At 43.8% G+C, this 20,914-nt stretch overlaps 1 protein-coding gene across 1 annotated transcript; it reads right to left on the reverse strand.

Annotated features, from left to right (window-relative positions):
• Positions 1 to 417: 417 nt before the first annotated feature.
• SNAPIN (SNAP associated protein) lies at positions 418 to 18,242 on the reverse strand. Its single transcript, XM_085639760.1, has 4 exons — positions 18,063 to 18,242; positions 2,604 to 2,650; positions 2,152 to 2,270; positions 418 to 942 (listed from the first exon to the last, which is right to left on the reverse strand). Exons 1-4 carry the CDS (start codon positions 18,191 to 18,193, stop codon positions 838 to 840), a joined length of 402 nt encoding a protein of 133 aa, XP_085495886.1. The 5' UTR covers positions 18,194 to 18,242; the 3' UTR covers positions 418 to 837.
• Between the last annotated feature and the right edge of the window lie 2,672 nt (positions 18,243 to 20,914).

Genomic DNA, 20,914 nt, shown 5'->3' on the forward strand with positions numbered 1-20,914 from the left:
CTGTTGCATGGCTAAACACTTATAAGGTCCCAAAGGCAATGCTTGTCTCACTGTGTTGTGGGGTGAAATTAGAAATGATCTGGGGACAGGTCTCTGCCCCCAGTGATGGGGAAGAAGTTTTTGAGATACAAAATGCAGGGTTAGTCCCTGTTATTCAAGGATGGAAACGTGTTAGGAGAGTTAGTAAGACACACATACTATAGGTTTACCCCGGGTATTCGGAGTGGGTGTGTAGATAAGAATGAGCATTCCTAAAGGTCGCTTCTTTTGTATTTAGGGTGCTGTGAATTTGAGGAGGGATTAAGAAGGGGGTTGTTTCCAAGTTAGAGATAGCACATTATGGTTGTAGGAACCAGAAGTACCTTTCCCATAACCCCTAGCTCTCCATTACATCTGGTAAGAATGCATTCAATTAGGTATTTGCAAGGCGCACATTTATTTCCTCCTGACAACTTCAGACAGTCTTATCAAGGATTGTGCTCTGCCTCCCACTTCTTTGCGACAACACTGGAAACAAAATACAATCAAGCATCCTAACTTCATTGGTGATGCTGGCACAGAGGCAGTTCCAGAATATATTATTTCTTCTTTTAGTGTTCTCTTCTTGAGATAGTCTTTCTCAGGGACTCACCTCTCCCCAAAGCAAAACTTCCCATACAAAGAGATGAGAAGAGGGCCGCAGAACTATACCAGAATCTGTCAAAGGCCTTCACTGCCTATTGCTAAGAAGGGTGGATTCATTGTGGCTCCAGTGAGACATGCAGCAAGCATCACTACATGTTATGATTTGAAGTGTCTTGAGCAGCCATGACTGGCCCATTAGCAAAGAGTTCCACATCATTTGCTTGGTGATCCTGGGGGGTACACTCCACTTGACTCCAGGATAGCCTTCCTGCGTGCGGTCTCCTTACCAACGTTGTGATTGAGACGCCTCAGGCGCTCCTGCAAAAAGAAATAAATGAAAAAGCAAAGCCATGATTAATATTCTCAACATTAGCTCTCAGTTGAACGCGGTTATCCACTCTTCCAATCCACCATACCCTCCCATGTGCAGTTTTGCAATCCAGAAATTCTGTACCTGACCATGACAGTGCCTCCTTCACCTAACCCTTCATAACACCTTAAAAAACGTGCTAAATAAAAAAAACTAAAGGAATTTAAAAAAAAGTTACATTGTGGACTTGGAATGAGTGGTTACATTGCCATACACCCTCAACTTCGCTCTTTTTTCACAATCAAGCTCGGCAAGTGAATTTGTCGTTAGTACTTCTAGCCCGCAAGATATGGAACTCATCCTACTGGTCTTGCCTTCTGCCAGCCAAACACAGAGTATCACAACTAACAATTTAGGTTAACACAGTCTGAATTAAACATGTCTGGATATGCGCAGGTATCATCCTGCCCGTATGGAGCAAGAGAGTCACTGGCCATTTAAGCGAATGGATAAATGAAGGACAGCCCCAGCACAGTGCACCCGAGGAAAGAAGTGGAGACATGACCGAAAGAAATGTTTGCCAATGGACAATAATCAGGTGGCTCATGGGCGTTTATTAATCCAGTGGCTATGCTTAGCACGAAACTCACCCTAAGGTGTCAGAGTTCAGTTGATTTAATGATATGAAGACATTAACCTGTGGAGTCTGCAGAGGGTACGAACAGGAGGAAGCATGTTCACGTACTAGGTAAGTATTCTCCTAGGGAAACAGCGTTTACATCGCATGCGATATATATCCCATGCCATTACAACACCGTTGTTACAACGACCACGTTGTTACATCGTGAACCATTACATAGCAAGTCGTTACAACGACTTGCTGTAAGGGGCAGAAGGTGTTGGATTTACAATCCAACTCCTTCCCTGCTGTTGCACAAACTGGAGTAGGGATAGTAAATTATACTATTCCCAAGTCCAGCGTGCCCCCTACAGCAAGTCGTTGTAACGACTTGAGAGGTAATGGTTCGCGTTGTAACGACCGCGTTGTAATGGTACGCGATGTATCGCATGCGTAGTAAAGAGATATATTCATTCTCCTTGGGCTCTAGAATAAAACTGCTGCTGTGTGCTGTCTGCAAGCTGAGAAATCCCTGCACCAAAGGAAAGGCTACTCAGAATCGCGCTTTCACCAGCATCTATCCTAACTATATATTCACCTGGGCATTCTGCAAAATATTATTGACCAGAACCACTCTCCGCCTGGCGTTCAATAACTTCTTTACATAGGGATCCAGGTCGAGTGCCACTTTCTGGTCCTCGTTGATCCTGCAGAGCTCTGAGGGTGGGAAGGAAGCAAAAATTGGGTAGTAAATTTGGAATGCCTGTTTTTCAAGCCAAGCAGAACTCTATGGTACAACAGGACCAGCTATCTTTAAAGTAGAGCCAAGTCCAGCAATTAGCAAAGGAAAGAGAGCAGAAAGATGAAAAGGAAAAAAGAAGAAATAGGTTTTGCTAGATAAAGAAAGAGAGAAGACTGAACGGCAAAAAGAAAGAGCGAGACAAAGAGATACATACACACAATGGCTGATCAGAATCAACAAATACAATAGTTGATAAGCTAGATCAGCTAACAGCTAATAAATAGAAATAATGAAATCATAGGGATTACCTGTGGCTAGGTTGTCAATATGCTCTCGCAAATCCACCTGGCTTTCTCTGCAGACAAAGAAAAGAACATGCTGGTCACAGAACAGATGGGGGGGGGGGGGGGGGGGTAAATGTCTCCTATCGCTGGTTTAACAGCCAAGTTTAGCACATCAAAATGACCCGTAATTAAATATGGGGTGCCTGCTTTCTGACAGTAGTTTGGTTCACAAGATCTTGTAACGGGGAAATACAAAATCTTATCAACAAATACAATCTCGGAAAAGCACACAACGTGGCAGCTATTTAGTGGAAGCCACCATCTTCCAAACTAGCAATAAAAAAAAAAGACAAAGCGCCCATTTTGTATATTGCTATGAACCACCCTGCTCCGCCTAGAACCTGTCGCCACATTGCCCTCTTTTTAAAAATGTAGAAACAGGATTTTAGGACAAGGTTCAAATAAGCAGATGTCAAAGCGCAAGAGGGGGCTTCAATACTCGCTCATGCAATGGACAAAGACATACCGGGCAATCTAATTACACCGCATGCCGCATCCACACAGACTGTATTGGGCTACGTGCAAGTAGCTAGTTTAGTTAAGCCCGATTTTGACTTGAGTACAGATTTGTTGATCCAACACTTCATCATAACCAATTAAACTTGTAGTGGAGTCCTACTGCTCTCCAAGATTGGGGTGGCTAACTTTCAATCGAATTCAGGAATATCAAGAATAAACAGAGGGAGTTATGCATTGCATATTGTAAGTCACACTGATTGCATTAATGCACTATATAACGTATTCTACTCTGCAGAACAGAGCCAGTAAAACAGTCGTTTCAAAAATACAGGACTTTACCGAAATGCAGGGGAGTTGACCACTGCTGCCTGACCTCTGACATTAGCTATTATAGGATGTGCAACAGGTTGAATCTTAACCAGAAGAAGCATAGTCTAAGGAAATGGGTTTGACGCTCAAGCGCCAGTGTAAGAAATTAAATAACGCCAACTGCAGTTCAAAATAATTGTACAGAAAGACTGCTTTGTATATACAATACATGGATGATAAAGATCACATAAAAATGACACAGAATTAACTGTGTTATGGCAGGGTGTTTTTTTCAGATGTAAAATAGTCCCTTATTCATCCCAAAGGAAGCGGAAGGATATAACCAAACTGCAAATTTTCAAATGAAGCAGAGGGATACAGCCAAACTGCAAATAGAAGGAAGGCAAGTCTAAAATACTGTTTTGGGCTGATCCAGAATGACAATGTTTCTATCCAATGGCAATGGTTTCCAAGCTAAAGAAGCCAATGGTTGAAGGGGGCTGAGCCAAAAAAACTTTAGGATATGTGCCTATATTTTTCAGTGGCATGTGCCATTATTCTGAAACGCTGGCTTCCGATTGGTTAATAAGCTTGTTAGTCCCTCCTTAGTATCGCCTTGTCTTAATTTGAAACCTCTCACGAGGTCTGGCCCTTTTACTTCGGTTGTTACACAGTAGGTCTTCTTTAGTCTGTAAGCACTATTTTCTTTAATGAGTTTCTCCTACTGCAGGCACGACATGCTTTCCTGCAACAACAGCTGCTTTCTCTATCCTTGGCTACAGCTCCACCCCTCACTGATTGCCGCCCCAACCACCTCTCGGAGGTCTGTTTATTTTTTTCTTTTAATTTCTCTTCCCTCAGCCCCACTTGGCCATGAAGTTTTTTTTAATTTTTTTATTTACAACAGTAGATAGATTAGGTGATGCCGAGGCTCGAACACGGATGCCCAGCTCCTGAGTTGCTAGCTCTGCCCGCTGAGCCATATCCTCTCCCTCGGGGGACAGCACAATACTATATATACTTGTTGAAGCATTCTGCCTTGTTGGGAGTAATGAGGGCGAGGCCTACGTCCAGATGGAAAGAACATTATTACTGAATGTTACTTTTGTATCTATCAAGGATATCTGTATAATGCTATGTGTCGCCTTTCGGCTGCTTCGGAGCGAGCGCTCTCATTGGTGCGACACAGTGTGCTGCTGGGTGCTCTCTAATGCGAAAAAAACATGAGCCCACGGGGTTACATCCTTTCAGAGGGGGACAGTCTTGTTGGTTGATGTTTTCAAGCACCCATGCCACGCTTTCACATCAATAGACACTAAGCACCTTTTTTTAGACAAGCCGTGTCTAAAGAAAGGTCCACGGCCGCTATCAAAGTGAAAACGCGGCATGGGGTAAAAGCGCTCCAATGCCGCGGTTTCACTTTAATAGCAGCTGCGGACCTTTAAGACACGGCTCGTATAAAGAAAAGGGGCGTGGCCTCTATTAATGTGAGAGTGTGGCATAGGGCACTTGTAAACAAAAAATATTTGTAATGCAATAGGTCTCGCTATTGCGAGACTTTAAGCTATTGTCATTTGCAATGCCAAGAGCTTAAACCCTTGTAAATGCGAGACCTATTGCATTGCAAATACTTGTTTTATTTTGGTACCATTGACGGTAATGCAAACTGTGCTTAGAGCTCACTGCAGTTCCTTAAAGCACTTGTTCTAATACATGCGCTACATTTACATTTATAAACCATATATACAAATTTTAACTTCTTTTTTCCCAGTGATGTATATCTTCCCTTAGCAGACAGTTCTCTTTTGCACAACCATACCCCACATTGTAAATTGGCGGCCTGAGTGTTTATACTGCAAGGAATTGGGCCTATGTGTCAGTGAAAAAAGAAACAGTATGAAACATTTTGTCCTTGATCCCAAAAATATGTCCTGGGCGTCAGGCCGAATGATTTTTACATTCCTGAGCACAATGGCTGTACTTTGGATTGGTTAGTATCACCCCCCTCCCCCCCCCCCCCCACACCACCTTATCAGGCTCTATGCCTAGTACATAAAGCTGTAAACGGAGGAGGTGCAGAGGATATGAAATCTCTTTTTCCTCGTTATGTACCGCCTCGTACACTAAGATCAGGCACTCTAGGTTTGGTTTGTCTACCTAAGATCAGGAGGACCCAATGGGGAGGTAAGGCTTTTTCATTTCAAGCAGCAAAACTGGAACTCTTTGCCCACAGAGCTACGACTAGGAACAAATAAGACTCTGTTTAGAAAGGCCTTAAAAACCTGGCCATTTACTAAACTCTAGACAGGAAGTGGCTAATTCTCCATCCTCATATAGCGCCAAGACGCCTCGGCAATAGTGCGCTTAATAAATAATTCAGTCAGTCAGTCAGTCAGAGGTGAGCCGTCCTTGCTGCCAGTCACTTTCCAGTCTGTAGGGTCACTTAATAGGATGAAACAGATCACTTAATAGGATGAAACAGCCAGGCGGACAGCCAGCATTAGACATACAGAATCTGTCACTCTTTTACTCTAATGCCAATTATAGTTAAATGTAAATGTTGTAGACTTGTAAAGCGCACAGCTGCCCCAGCAACGGGGCGTCCCGGCGCTGTAGACCGCTGTAGACCGCTGGGGAACCCGTCCTGGCTATCCCTGTGAGATGGTCCCTTTCTGGGTATCTCCAAGTTGAAACCAGGCATCCCCGGCGTCTGTGGGGGGCCGTTGTAGAGATGAGGCAAGCTTAATGCCCAGAGTTGCCGAGTGTGTTCCTGGTTAGAGTAGGTACCGAGGCGAGAATTATCAAGTCCGTTTTGACCCTGGTCCACGACCCTGCCGCGTCGGGAATTGAACCCTGGTCCCTGGCCGATTCTCTGCTTACAGGTCTGCCGCCTCTAACTGGTGAGCCACACCTCTCCACTGCCGCCTCTAACTGGTGAGCCACACCTCTCCAAGTTGCCCTTCAAAATTGCATGATAGTGTAGCAATACTTATGCCCACTTATTTTCACTCTGCAAACACCTAGGTACGTTTTAGTTTGATAAGTTATCAATCCTGCTTCCATTCTTGTGTGTTTATTTGCATATAATCGAGGAACATTATAAATGCCCCAAATTGTTAAATATTGCTAACATTTGTACCCATTTATTTTGGGGCAACTGTCAGTAATGCATGCAGTCTCCTCCCAGTTATTTTCTAGACTGATTGGTTCCATAAAATGATGATACAGCTGGGTAGATAGCCAGTATCAAAGTCGAATATGCAAATCTTGCATATTTATTTGCCCTTCTAACTCCCAATGCTGGCACAACATAGTCAATTAACAACACCAGAACTGCCATGTTTCTGGTTGAAAGAGTGTCTGGCAACCCAAAAAAAACAGAATGATGTTGAGGATGGGGAACTTTTTTTTTTTTTTTTTTAATGCAGCAGAGGGTCCGGCCACCCAAGACCTAAATCGGATTTGGTCTTGGTACTGCAAACAGTGCTTTTTAGTCCAACCATTTCTGGCTAATCAACACCCGCTCTCCTATCTGCATTGCAACTGGAATAATACTGAGTTGCAGATCCAAACAGCACAGAAAAATACGCAAGTCCTTTCGGTTTGAAAAAGGTTCAGATATTCACAATTTTGAATGTATTTTATAACAAATGTCACCATTTTTATAGGTGTGTGATAATAAATTAAAAGAAATGACCGTTCTTGTTGATCCCAAAGGCAGTGTCTTTTGTTGGAGAATGAACCTGACAGAAGTTATATTAAACATCACTGAGCAGGAGGCTAGCTTGGACTGCACAAATGCATTGTGATATTCTTCAACTGGGCTAAATAAAGGAAGTGTTCTGCATACAGACAAGATGTCAAGATACATACCAGAATATTAAGAGTTATCCTTCGGGAATGTAAGTGGAGGCCTCTCAGTGGTAAAGGTACTCTATAACCAACCGGCGGACTGCACCACACTTGCATGCAAAGGAAAATAATCCCAAATGGGCTGGACAATATGGCGTGTGTCTGAAGGCCCATATTGCAAGAAGTCATCATCACCTTGCTTACGATGAGCGAGTTGAAACACGGACTGGAAATCATGGCCCTAATGGGTGGAATTAAAATGTGAATGACTTTTCAGGAAAAAACTGAAAACCTGGTTGTTCCCTAGGATTTAGGACAGTAATAGATCACACTTTTTTCCTACAGTAATGATCAGGTATAGAATTGTGCAGTGCTGGTAATTGCAGCGTCAGGATACCCGTTGGGTGACAGTGCGCTATACAAGTACTATCTACAATACAATACAATACCATAAAAGACCACTGGATGAAGAAGACTCGCCGAATGCCCCTATAAATATGTATATTATACATAGAATTTTAATAAAATCAAAAGGTGTTGGCTAACACTAGTTCTAAAAATGCATATTTACTAGATACTGTCATTCTCGCTACTGGATCAGTAGTCTGTGTCGTGCTAGAGAAGACGCATTAAGGCAAAGGTGTTCTCTAAAAGCAGATGTAATAGGAGGGTCCCGGCTAACGTTAAACATCTCAGGGCATTCTTGTTGACATACTTAGTTCGTCAGAAGTCCGTATTTGATATAGTTTATATTAATGTTTTTGTCCAAGGGCGCCTGCTCTATTGAGGGAGGCCTGTGGTGTGTTTAATTCTGGCAACCCTTTTACTGAAGAGAAATTTAACTGCATGAAAACGAAATATGTAATTTCCCTGAATTTGGTTACATAAATTCTTTTGTCACAAGTGATATGCATTCCAGAGAAACTATTTTTCAAAAATGGGCTCAGTGTTTTGGGCAAAACAAACCCCACTAACCATATCCAATTGTTCCAGGCTACATTCAGCAAGATCGGTCCTTGAAAAAAACAGAACTACAAATAATGGAAATCATATGACAAAGGTATAGACAATTTGCTCTTGCCCAAGATGCACAGTGCAAACACAGCTAACACTATTTCTCTAGGACAGTCTCTTAAAACATTTAAAGTTACACGCTTTGGCTGTCTGAATAATAGCACTGAGTTACCCTTTAAAACTACACCAAGAGATTACAGGCATGTGGAAGTAACGTTTATGACCCAGAGGTTGCAAACATGCACTATCGAAGCCAGGCATAAATAAAAAGAAAGATTCAGACTTGGGCGGGTATTTCATACTAACAATCCACATGTCCCCAAGCTTCTTTCCTACTTTTGTGCAGGTTCCAGAGACAAGAGGCAATTGAGTCTTTGCACCACTCAATAACTGGCGAAGGAGTGAAAGAACCGTTCACTCGTCATCTTTTTTTAGGTTGAGACTGGGCAGCGCATGCGCTGCTCTACGATGCATGCTGTATTCAGGTATGGACTTGAAGTTCGCCCATTATCTACCCATCTTTTCCAATTGGCTCCTGTTACTGTCCTTTCTAAATCGTTGCTTTTCATTCATGAATAGGCTTAGTAGTCCTTCCTTGGTACCGACTGGTCTACATTTGTAACCTCCCATAAGGAGTGGACTTTTTACTTGTGTTGTTACACGGTCTGCTTTATCTAGTCTGAGAGCACCATTTTCTTTAATGATTTGCCCCTATTCCACCCTCTATGAGCTTTCCTACAAAGCACGCCGCCCGCTTTTATATTTTTATTAGTAATGGCGGTCCATTTTAACTATAGCGGCTGTGTTACATAACCTTTGTTTTGTGGGGGTTTTTTTTTGGTGAAAGCGCCCCATACGGTGCTTTCGCTTTAATGGTGGCTGCTCGCTTTATTCAGGTTACAGCGAGCAGCATCTAAAGAAAGGGACGCGGCCGCCATTAAAGTGAAAGCACAGCATTGGCCGCTTTTACAACAACAAAAAACATTCGTTAGTGAACTTGGCTGTAACCTGAATACAGTGAGCAGCGTCTAAAGAAAGGGGTGCAGCCACCATTAAAGAGCTCTTGCATTTGCAAAAGTTTGAGCTATTGGCATTATAAATAAGGATCTCTGTTTTCCGTTTTTACTGATTTTTACGGATAAATACAGACAGAAACTATTTATTTTCTTGTCTGTGTTTATTTTTAAATGTGGCTAAAAACGGAAATTGGGTGCTTTTTGAGCGATTCTAAATACACTTTGTCATGACTGCCAGGCCAATAACTGTGTGGATTGATAGGTAAGGGTGTTAAAAAGGAAAGGTATTTTAGTAAAGAAACTTAAACAGCAGGAGATATGCACAAGGCTGATACTGAAATGTGCATATTTTCATATAAGTGCAATGATCTATCTTCTGTGGGTATTGATACCACTAAAACCTGGCAGGCATTCAAGCATGACTGCATATTTATTGGGTAAATTAATGTGGAAATACCAGTTTTAGCTTTATTTTTTTCACAATACCCAAAATAAATATGGATAAGTAATAACGGAAATGACAAAAAAATTAATACCATAAAACCGGGAGCCCTAATTATAAAGGATGCTGAATTACCGTTAACTTTGTAACTTCTGAACCCTGAGCAAACACAAGTTTGCGGAGCTAGAAAAAAAACAAGCCTTACAAAATGTGGGAGTAAAGGCTAAAGCTCGTGGCTCTTACTAGCCAACCAGCCCTACCTGACCCCACCCCTGTTATCACCTTACGCGTCCCCCGGTTTTTGGTTCTTCATCACGGTTCTCATCTTTTTAGGCCTCGCCTGGCATTAGCAGTGCGCATGCGCTGCTCTCGCCATGCGAGGGCTTCTTGGAATCAATACGGATTCCGAAGTCGTGTTTGTGCTCCGCCTGCAGTTTTCATTTGTGCGCGTCGTTTGGAGTCACGAAATATGCAAAAGACAGTGCAATGATTGCACCGGGGGCATTTTAATCTCTCCTGGTTGCCATCATGTCCGCTTTTGGCCCCGCCCACCGGGTTTGGATGTTGTACTGGCGGCGGTAGACACTGTCTTCTAAATAGTGGGTAAGCACTTCATTTTTCCATTCCGCAGCTGCAAACGGAGGCAGTGTGTTTGTGTACACTAGGACGGGCTACGCATCTCGTCGAAAACATTTTTTTTCACACATTAAATAACGGCGGCCGCGAAAAGGGGTCAAAAGCTTGTTTAAACTTTGCATTCAAAGGAGGCCGGGGGGCTTCCTCGCACGCTGCGGATTCACCCTTCTTGGGCGCTGCTAATTTCCTGAGTTTTTTTAAATTGACATTCAAAGGAGGCGGGGGGGGCTTCCTCGCACGCTGCGGATTCACTCTTCTTGGGCGCTGTTCATTTCCCGATCTTTCCCATCCATGGAGGGGGGGAAGAAGGCACTGGAGGGCATGCTGTGTCCATGGCCCCATGTCTCTGTGTAAAAACTCTGATCTATGTTTTCAATCCACCCAGAGGCCGGGGGGCTTCCTCGCACACTGCAAATTCACCCTTCTTGGGCGCTGCTCATTTCCCACATTTTTTTAACTTTGCATTCAAAGGTGGCTGGGGGACTTCCTCGCACGCTGCGGATTCACCCTTCTTGGGCGCTGCTCATTTCCCGAATGTTTTTAACTTTGCATTCAAAGGTGGCCAGGGGGCTTCCTCGCACGCTGCGGATTCACCCTTCTTGGGGGCTGCTCATTTCCCGAATTATTTAAACTTTGCATTCAAAGGTGGCCGGGGGCCTCCCTCGCAAACTGGGGATTCACCCTTCTTGGGCGCTGCTCATTTCCCGAGTTTTTGAAACTTTACATTCAAAGGAGGCGGGGGGGGGGGGGCTTCCTCGCACGCTGCGGATTCACCCTTCTTGGGCGCTGCTCATTTTCCGATCTTTCCCATCCATGGAGGGAAAGGAGGGACTGGAGGGCATGCTATGTTGGCCCCATATGTCCACGGCCCCATGTCTCCGAGTAAAAACTCTGATCTATGTTTACAATCCTCCCTGGGAAGCGGTGGAACATGAGCCTCTCTGGATTAACTATTCATCTGCCGATCAATACCAGTGTCCAGCTCTGCGGATAGCCATCAATGGCCTGGGCCTGCTTCTGCCACAGACTTTGCGGCTTACACTGTATTCACGTGCAGAATAAAAGGCGGATGAAAATTTCAGAGGCAGCTATATAAAGCAACCAGTAAACATGGTTGTTTACCGAGGCCCATGGGTCAGGGGCAAGGCAGGTAGAGGTGGATTACAAACGGGCTCCCAGCCTGCAAGCACACAAAGACATGTGGAAGCACTCACTGTAAGCTTACAAAAGGCAGTTAACAATATTCTGCAGAATTATTACAGCGTCGCCTTTGTCCATTTTCCTGGTCCAGAGATTGGAACATTGTATTCTTTACCTCCCTAAGTGTACTCCGCCCCAATGTAAAGGCGCTGGAAACCGATGACCAGGGCCATATATTTGTAAAGGGTGTCCTGGCTGCGCAGGCATGCATGCCGAGACTAGCCGGGTGGCTCAGGGTGAAATCAAAAAGCTTGCTATTTGCTTCTTGCAGAACTCAAGAAGACAGGAAGGCAGTGCAGCATATATGAAGGCTGCCAGGGGCCCGAATACAGGCAAGGAAACTGCCCCCACCCTCACAGTTAGGTGTAGGCACAGGGAGATTAAGTGATTTGCCCAGAATGACAGGATGTTGAGCTGATGGCTAGACTCGAGAATATGCAGGATGGCTCAGTGAGGTAATCACGGTTTGCTGAAATATGCGATAATTTGAAGAACATAAGATCAAATTTCAGCAAAGCACACTGCCTTCAATCTAGTTCCATGGCTGGTTATTTAAGCATCTTATATTACTTAACAGTGACATCTGTTAGTCACAGTGCTTCGACGCAACAGAGGAGCGGAATGAACTATTAGGCAGAATACAAATGCAGTTAACTAACTCACTCCCCCGCCCCGTCACCCCCTCTCCCTGTTTTTGATATTATTAAAGAACGAGTGGCATGAATGGAACCTTATGATCGTATCACTCTAACATCTGTCTCTGCTGCTGGCTCACTCCCATTATACGCAGCTGCCGGAGAACTCAAACCCGGCTGGAGGAAAGGAAGGGGGCAGGGAAGTCTCTGACCTCCTGTAAAAAGAAGAGGGAGGTGGCCAGGGGGTTCGCTTTTCCTAGGGCTCTAACAACAACCCCAGAAATGAAATAGCAACACTTTTATCAGTGCACACATACACTTTATAAAATACTTTAAAGTAAGCTAAATACAACAAGCATTGAAAATGCAATAGGTCTTGCCTTTGATTACGTTAAAGCCATTTGCTTTGCTAATGGTATTGTATAGCAAAGCAAATGGCTTTGACTTAATTAAAGGCGAGACCTATTGCATTTTCAATGCTTGTTTGGGCAGTTTCTATATAGCGCTAACTTGACCCGAAGGTTTCCGACTTTACAGTATCCAAGCACTTTACACGAGCACCAGTTACTTTACTCATGATCACAAGATAAGGGGATTTGCTTAGAAAAACAGGATGTCCAGCCGACGTGAGACTCGAACCTGGTTTCCCAGTTCCAAAGTCGGCTGCTGTATTGGTAACACCACATCCTTTCCAGAGTCTTTATTCAGAAAGAGTGTTATTAGAGTGTTCGTTTTCCACAAGCGTATTGTTGTGCGGCTTACACATTGGTGTCTTCGTAGCCTTGGTTGGATGCCAGTTGTCCCGAGGTTGGTTGGGTGCCTCGTGTAATGTGTTCGTAAGACACCAAGGTTAACAGGTGGCTCTGTCACAAAGGATGCTTTGCTTCAAACTGGGCTTTCATTAACAGCTCAATGCATGTTGGCAGTTGAGCCAACGAAACGTACACTCCCGGAACTGATTCAAAAGAGAAGGCAGGCATCGGAGGAGCATTGTGTTCTTCGTGATTGAGTCACCAGGTTAACCTTAAAACTCAAACTATCATCGCGGGCACTGTTGCTAGACCTCGACTTTCAGGTGACAACCCACTGTATTCTGAGTTTAGTAGTTGTTTTTAGGTCTCGCATACGCTGGACGCAAGCGCTGCTGTTGGAGTGACCTCTTGGAATCGCTCCAGGCTTTTGTTGAAACTCGTGCATTTTGCACTGTTTCCTATCAGTACTCGTGCATGTATGGCATTTACTTTGCGGGAGCGAGCAGCGGCCCCATCTGATAGCAATTATCGCGCCTGTTGCTGCTCGCTCCCGTAAGGTAAACGCTGAAGATGGGCTTGTTCTTTTAAGTCATTCTTATGTACTTCAGCCCCGTCACTGGTGTAAAACACTCAAGTACCACTGGGGTCACCATCGACCTCTGAATGAGCCAAAAAACGCAAATGAAACCCGAACAGCAAAACACATAATTACCCTGCTGTTACCGTGAGCGTGACTTCGCTTATCTCATTTCTAGCAATGCTCTTCAGAAAAGGGTACAGGGCATATTCATGAGAAATGATGCCGGCGTATTACATACGGGCCTGACGCGTTCTTTTGCTCCTATTTGAAATAGCGGATGTCCTTTTAAAATGAAGCTTCACTCTATTGCTTTCTCTGTGTTGCTTGCGTTCTGTCCAGTGTTTTACTCCTGTGGTAATTATGGCAGTGGGGGTGGGTATGAACGCATTGACCAGATTATAAAACGCTGCATGAATTGGTTCAAGGTTATCCGCTACAGTGAATTCAGGTGTTTCATTATTAACCCTAAGTAAACCTGAAAGTATAGCAAAGCTCATAAATTCTAATTAAGAATTGATCTGTGTCAGCGAGGTTTTGTGAAGGATACAGAACTCTGCACTTTGTCTAGTTTCCAACCAAACGTATGCTGGAAGAAATAGGATTGTAGTTTGCACTGGTACTCCTTCCAACAAGTCCTTAATTTGAAACATGGAAATGAAATTAAGGAAGTTGACTATTTTTAGGTCTCGCTGAGCCAGCGCGCATGCGCTGCTCGGAGAGACATTTAGTATACGGGTTTTCAAAGTACTACCCACATGATTTCAGGCCTGAAGCTTGAGTGCACGATGGCGTGCACGTGCACAGCTGCTGCTCGCACTCCCTCCTCCCTTCTCCCCCTCCCTTTTCGTCAGCTTTAATCAGAGTCCTCTGCTGCTGGCATTCCCCCCTCCCTTCTCGCCCAGTCCTTCTTGTCACCTCGGCTTGTACTCACTCCTCCTTTCTCCCCTTTCGGCCGCTTTGATGTTCTCAGTGAGCCGTGCGGCCAATGCTTGTTCTTCTTTTGCCAGTGTGGGCTTTACGTCTTTACCTTTCTTGTACGTGTCCCTCCCCTGGAGCATTGCTGCATTATCTATTTCCCCCTGCTCCTCAATTTTCAAGCACTACGTTTTGCTTTTTGGTTAAGCACTCTACAAGAATGCATGGGGTTTCAGCTGTTATTGTTGTGTACTTATCTTGCCTCCTCGGACACTATATTTTATTCTTCTTTAAGCATTCTGCACTGCTATCGGGCTGTTGTACAGCATTACTGAAACCATTGGCAAAGCCAATCAGTCCAAATGAGACCTGCTGGCTTTGCCAATACTTGTTTTAAACTCTATCCTTAGCGCTCCAGGAAATAACGCAGAAAACATCCGGAGCCTACTGAGAATTCACTTTTGAGCTGTCTTCAAGTTCACAGGCTCACTGGGCCCCCATCCAAAATGTCTGGCATTAAGTTGGTGTGGCGGCTTTCGATGCAGCAGCACCCAGTTTCCAGTAACTCAGCAATCTAAGTAACATTGGCAAGGGGTAGAGAGACTCTGGACCTGTTCGCTTGGAGAGCCAGCAGTGCTTTTGCTCTTTAATGCAGTGCACACATATATATTTTAGCTGTGCAAAATAAAACTTATCCTTTGCATACATTTCTCAATTTATCATTGCTGTCTCCCAGTTGCCCAAACGAAAGAATCACACAAAACAGTGCACCAATGTTCAGCTTTCTAACTTCGTGGAACTCTGTACCCAGGGGTAAAATATTGGAAATAGTTACACAATTATAGTAAACACGGTCTAAAGTTAGTGCCACTGAGGCACCAGAAGATGCCATGGTAGGGTATAGAATCATTTTTACTCTCTTATAACGTTCATGAATGGCAATGATTCTGACAATGCACAGGAGTAGACAGTTTTTTAACTAAAGTTTTTTAATGATATATAATACTCAGTGGCTGAGCAGTGAGGCGGACACGCACATTCACTGCCACCCATTCACTTACAAGTGCACACAAACTCCCAGTCATCCCTCCACATGCAATCACTTAAACACATCCATTCTCAAGTGCACAAACATACACCCACCATTCACAAGCAAAAATACGTGCACATACCCATTCACAGCATGCACTCACGCACAGATAGGCATGCATTTATACATAAACACATACATGCAAAATTCAACAAGCACTGGCATAGACAATAGGTCTCGCCTTTGGGACCTTATAAGTGTTTAGCCATGCAACAATTGATGTTGTTGCACCAAGGATATTGTGCTGCATAATTAAATACTTAAAAGGTCCCAAAAGCGAGACCTATTGGCTATGCCAATGCTTGTTGAGAATATTCTTGTGTATTTCCCTGCTTCAAAAATCATAAATCTCAAAACGTCTTTTCCACCTTTCAGATAATCTTTAAATTTTTATTACTGAGTCATTTATTTTTTAAAGGCTTAATTTTTAGTGATATATGCAGAAATCTAGAAACAGTGTTTAACACTTCCCTCCCACCAACTCAAGCTGCTTAGTAATAAGGTTGAATGAGCCTCTAATCGGAGGGAATTCTAATGAGGACATCGAGGGCCCCAAATTGCTGCATCTTGCTCAGTCGGAACCCACAAATTCATGGGTAAAAGTTGTCAGTGGATCTTTTGTGCTTCTGTTTGACAGGAGAGAGAAATCATATCATGTTCCGGGGGTATGTTGCATCCTTGTGCAGTACTATATTTTTTTTTAGTACGACCAGATGGCCATTGTGTAGATATCTCTTTACTTCGTGTTTACTCACACATCTTTTGTGGGCCACTCTTTGCTGACACAGGCAGGGAGTCAAAATGGGAAACTAGGGTGATATCTAAAAGGCCAGTATAAGTACGTTGCCTAGTAATTGGGGTGGGTGGGAGTCTGCCACGAAGAATAAGGTCACAAACTTGATGAGGAAAAACACAGTTTCAGTGAGTTAAACCTGGGCTAAACTCCAAGGTATCCATGGCTCAGAGCACACAGGCTTAATGCAGGATGTGTAAAGTATCTATCAGTAACAAAACAGTTATAACGTCAAAACACCACACAATGAAAATCCCACAAACAATTTATAACAAGCATTGGCATAGCCAATAGGTCTCGCCTTTGGGACCTTATAAGTATTTAGTTATCCAGCTCAATATCCTTGGTGCAACAACATCAACTCTTGCGTGGCTAAGCACTTATAAGGTCCCGAAGGCGAGACCTCTTGGCTATGCCAATGCTTGTTTTGTTTGCACTTAACTTTCTAGGACTGTTGTTTTCGATCCTTGAAGCCGTTTTTGAACAGTTGATTGAAAAGGGAACGGTAGGCGGAAAACGAGGGAGTTGTTATGTGCTTCAGACATGCCAACCCTCCCGATTCAGGCGGGAGACTACCGATTTCAAGGCTAGTCTCCCGCCTCCCGATTCCTGCAAGCAAAAACCCGATTCCTCAGGGTTTCAGCTGACGGCTTGGTATTGTGTAAAATTCTTCCAGCAATAGTCTGAGTGTCGATGCAGGGGCTCTGGAAGGTGTGATAAACCAACAAAGCCTCATTAACAAGCGAATGGTCTTTTAAAGTCCTGTGAAGTGCTGGGAGGCGGCTGTGTGGAAGCGGTCTCAGACCGGGCTGCCACACAGGGGGATGGGGTGTATGGAGTGCCAGCAACCTGCCAGGCCAGTGCACAACACTTGCATCACCCCTCTCTCTGCCTGCCATTGCGCTCCATGCTTCTGAAAGGTAAGAAAAACGTGCATTTGCGTTTCAAATGTCCGATCCTGCAGCAGCACACTTCCAAGGCCCATACATGACAGTAACCCGATTCAAGGCCCCATTCTCCCGATTTTTTTTTTAAATCTCCCACTTTGCTCTTCTGAAATGTTGGCATGTATGGTGCTTATATCATAGAAGTGCACATTAAAACGGCTAATTAAGTCAAAGAAGAACCTGCGAAAGTTGACAGTTCTGTTTCTGCTCTGTGGCTACAGACAGATACCAAGTTCAAGCGAAGTTTCTAATCCAACAGTTACACGGTGTCGTAGCACTGTTTGTGCTTGTCCAGCACGGATGGGAGCACTGAATGAGTAACGTGTGAAAATACACACATTTTTACTTCAAACGACTACCAAATTCGGACGCGGAGCCATCGATGGCAAAAGGTATTCACTTCCAAAAGGGAGGTCAACATTTTGGAGTATTGCCGCTTTCCACAATGACTGCAAAAAGATAATTTCAAGTGTCACACTCATTCTGTTAGAAATGGTCGTCTGCGATCTCCCTCGCGTGACATGGCCGCGGATTCTACGTTTCTTAGGTTATAACAGATAGCAAAATATGCATGAAATAATGACTGTTTCTTTTGAAACTAAAAGATCCCATTCCAAGATGGCCGTCATACATAAACTTGTACTGGCGGGCAACAAAACTATATCACAAGACAGTAGCACGGAAGGAATACGGAACCTCGTCTCCTTTCTATTTCTATGCCTCGGTGGTTGTTTCATGGACCAGGATCTGTATTCCTTCTAGGGCATATTCGAAGGCCCGTACCTGACAGCGTGTACGTGAGAATCTAACTGCTGCACGGCGGGCTGCAGCAGCTCCAAAAGGCCCTCGGCGAACACTTCTCTGCCCGCAGGCGTACCCTCCGCCGATGACAAAGTGACAGTCGCCATAGCCATCTTCAGAAGGTGGTCATAACAAGCACTTGCGCACTACCGCTAGGGAAGTGTGATTTGTTGTTGGCGGATTTGGTAAGCATAGAGAGAGGACAAGGTTTTGTAAATGATACCTAAGGGAAGAATGCGTCAGCCATCTTAAAGCCTTCAAGCTCAATCCAGTGCCTATCAGGTATGTTAGTGAAAATAATTTAGCAGGAGTTACCTTTCTCGGCAGAGCTATAATTGGGGCACCATGTCACGACGTTCAGTATACTTTTCTACGAGTGCCCTACTTTCTTTGGGTTTCTATGGTTCATGTTCACTTTGAATAGTTTTTTGCAGTTTTATATAGTGCAAACTGGACCCCTAGGTATTGGAGTACTTTACATGCGCACCATTTCCATTACACAAGGACACATTAATTCTTGGTAGACACAGGGAGATTATTAAGTGATTGGCCCAGAATCACAGGCTTTTGAGTCAACCTCGAGAGACAAACCTGGTATCCCATTTCCAATGTCAGCAGCTCTTACGTGACAAATTGTGTGCATATGTGACATTTCTAGTTTTGCATTGGGCATACGTGTGAACATTGCATGCCTCACATGTAACACAGTGAGTGAGACTAATTACAACACATTAAAAACAAGCATTGGCAAATCAAATACGTCTCCTCTATGATAGAGCCAGTGGCTTAGCAAATGTCTTTTAGCCATGTTGAATAGCAGCCCGGGTGTGTACAGCATGGCAAAAAGTGATATGACGGCCAAGGATGGCAGGGGATTACAATGCAAGCAGTGGAAAGACACTAATAAATATGAAGCAATCAGTACTTGGTCCATGCTCTGCATGAAAGAAGAGGAAGTGAAGCTGGCACACAGTGGCCAAAGAGGAGGCAGCAAATAAGAGTGACCATTAACCCTTCGAATGGTAAGCAATGGGCGGATTTCAAGCCTCTTGAATACAATATTACTTGCAAGCAACAGCATATTGTCTTATGTGAGACTTAAAAACAAAGGCAGGATTAACAACTCTGTCAACTCTCAGTACTGTTAACACTGGATGAAGCATATTACACCACCGCCTTTACTATAACATGCTGTAAATGTAATACTTCTGAAATACATGTGCATCATTATGCTCTTGGCCTGTGCATCAACCTTTAAAAGAAAAAACAAAAGATCATATCGTGATCCCAAAACCGAACACATGTTTGTTTTTAACAGCATAATAAGACTTATATAATTCATAAATGTTTCTTGTATAAGAATTGCCCTACTGTTCACAGAACAATAGATTTGTGATTAGATTATGTACCAATATACAGCATTATAATAAATGTCATATTGTCTTTCCTATCAAGGTTTGCACTGATGCAATGGTATGACAATTGTATTACCATCAGCTTTGTATTCCAAATTGACAAATTAACTCTATTAGGAAAATCAAAATTCTGTTCATGTTTCACATAAATATTATCCTCATTTATTTCTGTTTTAAAAGGATGAGGTTTGGGAAAAAGAGCACGGAGAGGTAATTCCATGTAACATTTTACCCACTTAATTTATTTAAATGAAACATTACACAATCCCTAAATATCACTTATTTTTAAACAACCCAGTACCACAAAGAAACACTCAGGGTAGCACTCTGCTCACAAACAAAAGGTGTTTTGGCCAACATGGTGCTACTCATTACACCTACCCGAGAAGAATGAACCCCTGATTCAAGCATGCATGTCACTCCTAAATCGCTTCTATTAGTTATTTTGCCAGCTTAGAAAAATGTGAAGGATTATCACCCATTGCACCGGTGGGCCTCAACATTTTTGAACAGGTGCAGCACCGAGCTGGGGATTGCACAACGCCTAGTGCACCTGCATACAAAACCTTTTTTTTTTTTTTTCAAAAACCTTTATTTGTGCATATTAAAAGAACAAATACGGGCCTACAACCATCAGGCCGGCCACAAAACGGTTAAGCACTGAGACAAACATTACATCCCCTGTGCATCAATGGTCAAGATTAGCAACGATTCAGGAGTTATACACTGGAGAGATCCTTGACACCAGGGGAAGGAGAAGTGAAGGTTAATTTTAAGGTTTTCAAAATAATTTTATCGAGGAAAAAGTCAGTAGAGGATAGAACCAAGGAGATTCGAGTCCGCAAGATGGCTTCATCACACGGGAGAGCAGCAGCATCATTAAAAACGGCCATAGAAAATCTCAGACAGTGAGGCGATGCAGTTATATAACAGGATAGTCACATGAGTAAATACGCACCCCTCCAAAGCCGCCCCCACTCAATCCACCCCACACCCGGACCCCGAATCGGAAACAAGGAGAGCGCAGAGACATAGAAGAAAAAGGCCCATAGAACTAAAAAAGAAACAGTAAATTACCCCCCCACCCTACACCAATGCGGAGGCTACGGCCTGCCCCCCCCCCCCCCAGCATAGTGCCTGTCGCCCAATGAACCCGAAATATAGACAAGAGAGAAAGTAGGAATAAAGGAAAGAAAATAAGAAAACAAAGAAGAAAGCGGGGAGGAGCCCACGTAACCTCGGAGCGCCCGAAGCCACCGGCCAACTACGTCTCCACACACTGAGAACCCCCTACACACAAAGGCGGTCGTGTGAAGATAACGTGTCACAACAATATAATGAAGGCAGACAATTCGCGACGAGTGCGCACAACATATGCAGACAATTCCAGTCCCAGTCCAGCCCATCCGTGAAACCATG

This window comes from Triturus cristatus, chromosome 12, assembly GCF_964204655.1.
Source record: "Triturus cristatus chromosome 12, aTriCri1.1, whole genome shotgun sequence".
Classification (NCBI taxonomy): Eukaryota; Metazoa; Chordata; class Amphibia; order Caudata; family Salamandridae; genus Triturus; species Triturus cristatus.

Excerpts from the sequence above, each read along its gene's own strand:
- SNAPIN (XM_085639760.1), bottom strand. The coding sequence starts at position 18,193 with ATGGCTATGGCGACTGTCACTTTGTCATCGGCGGAGGGTACGCCTGCG. Across the intron at positions 2,651-18,062 it reads TCTCACGTACACGCTGTCAG|AGAAAGCCAGGTGGATTTGC; the intron begins GTACGGGCCTTC and ends CTTTGTCTGCAG. Across the intron at positions 2,271-2,603 it reads TATTGACAACCTAGCCACAG|AGCTCTGCAGGATCAACGAG; the intron begins GTAATCCCTATG and ends TCCCACCCTCAG.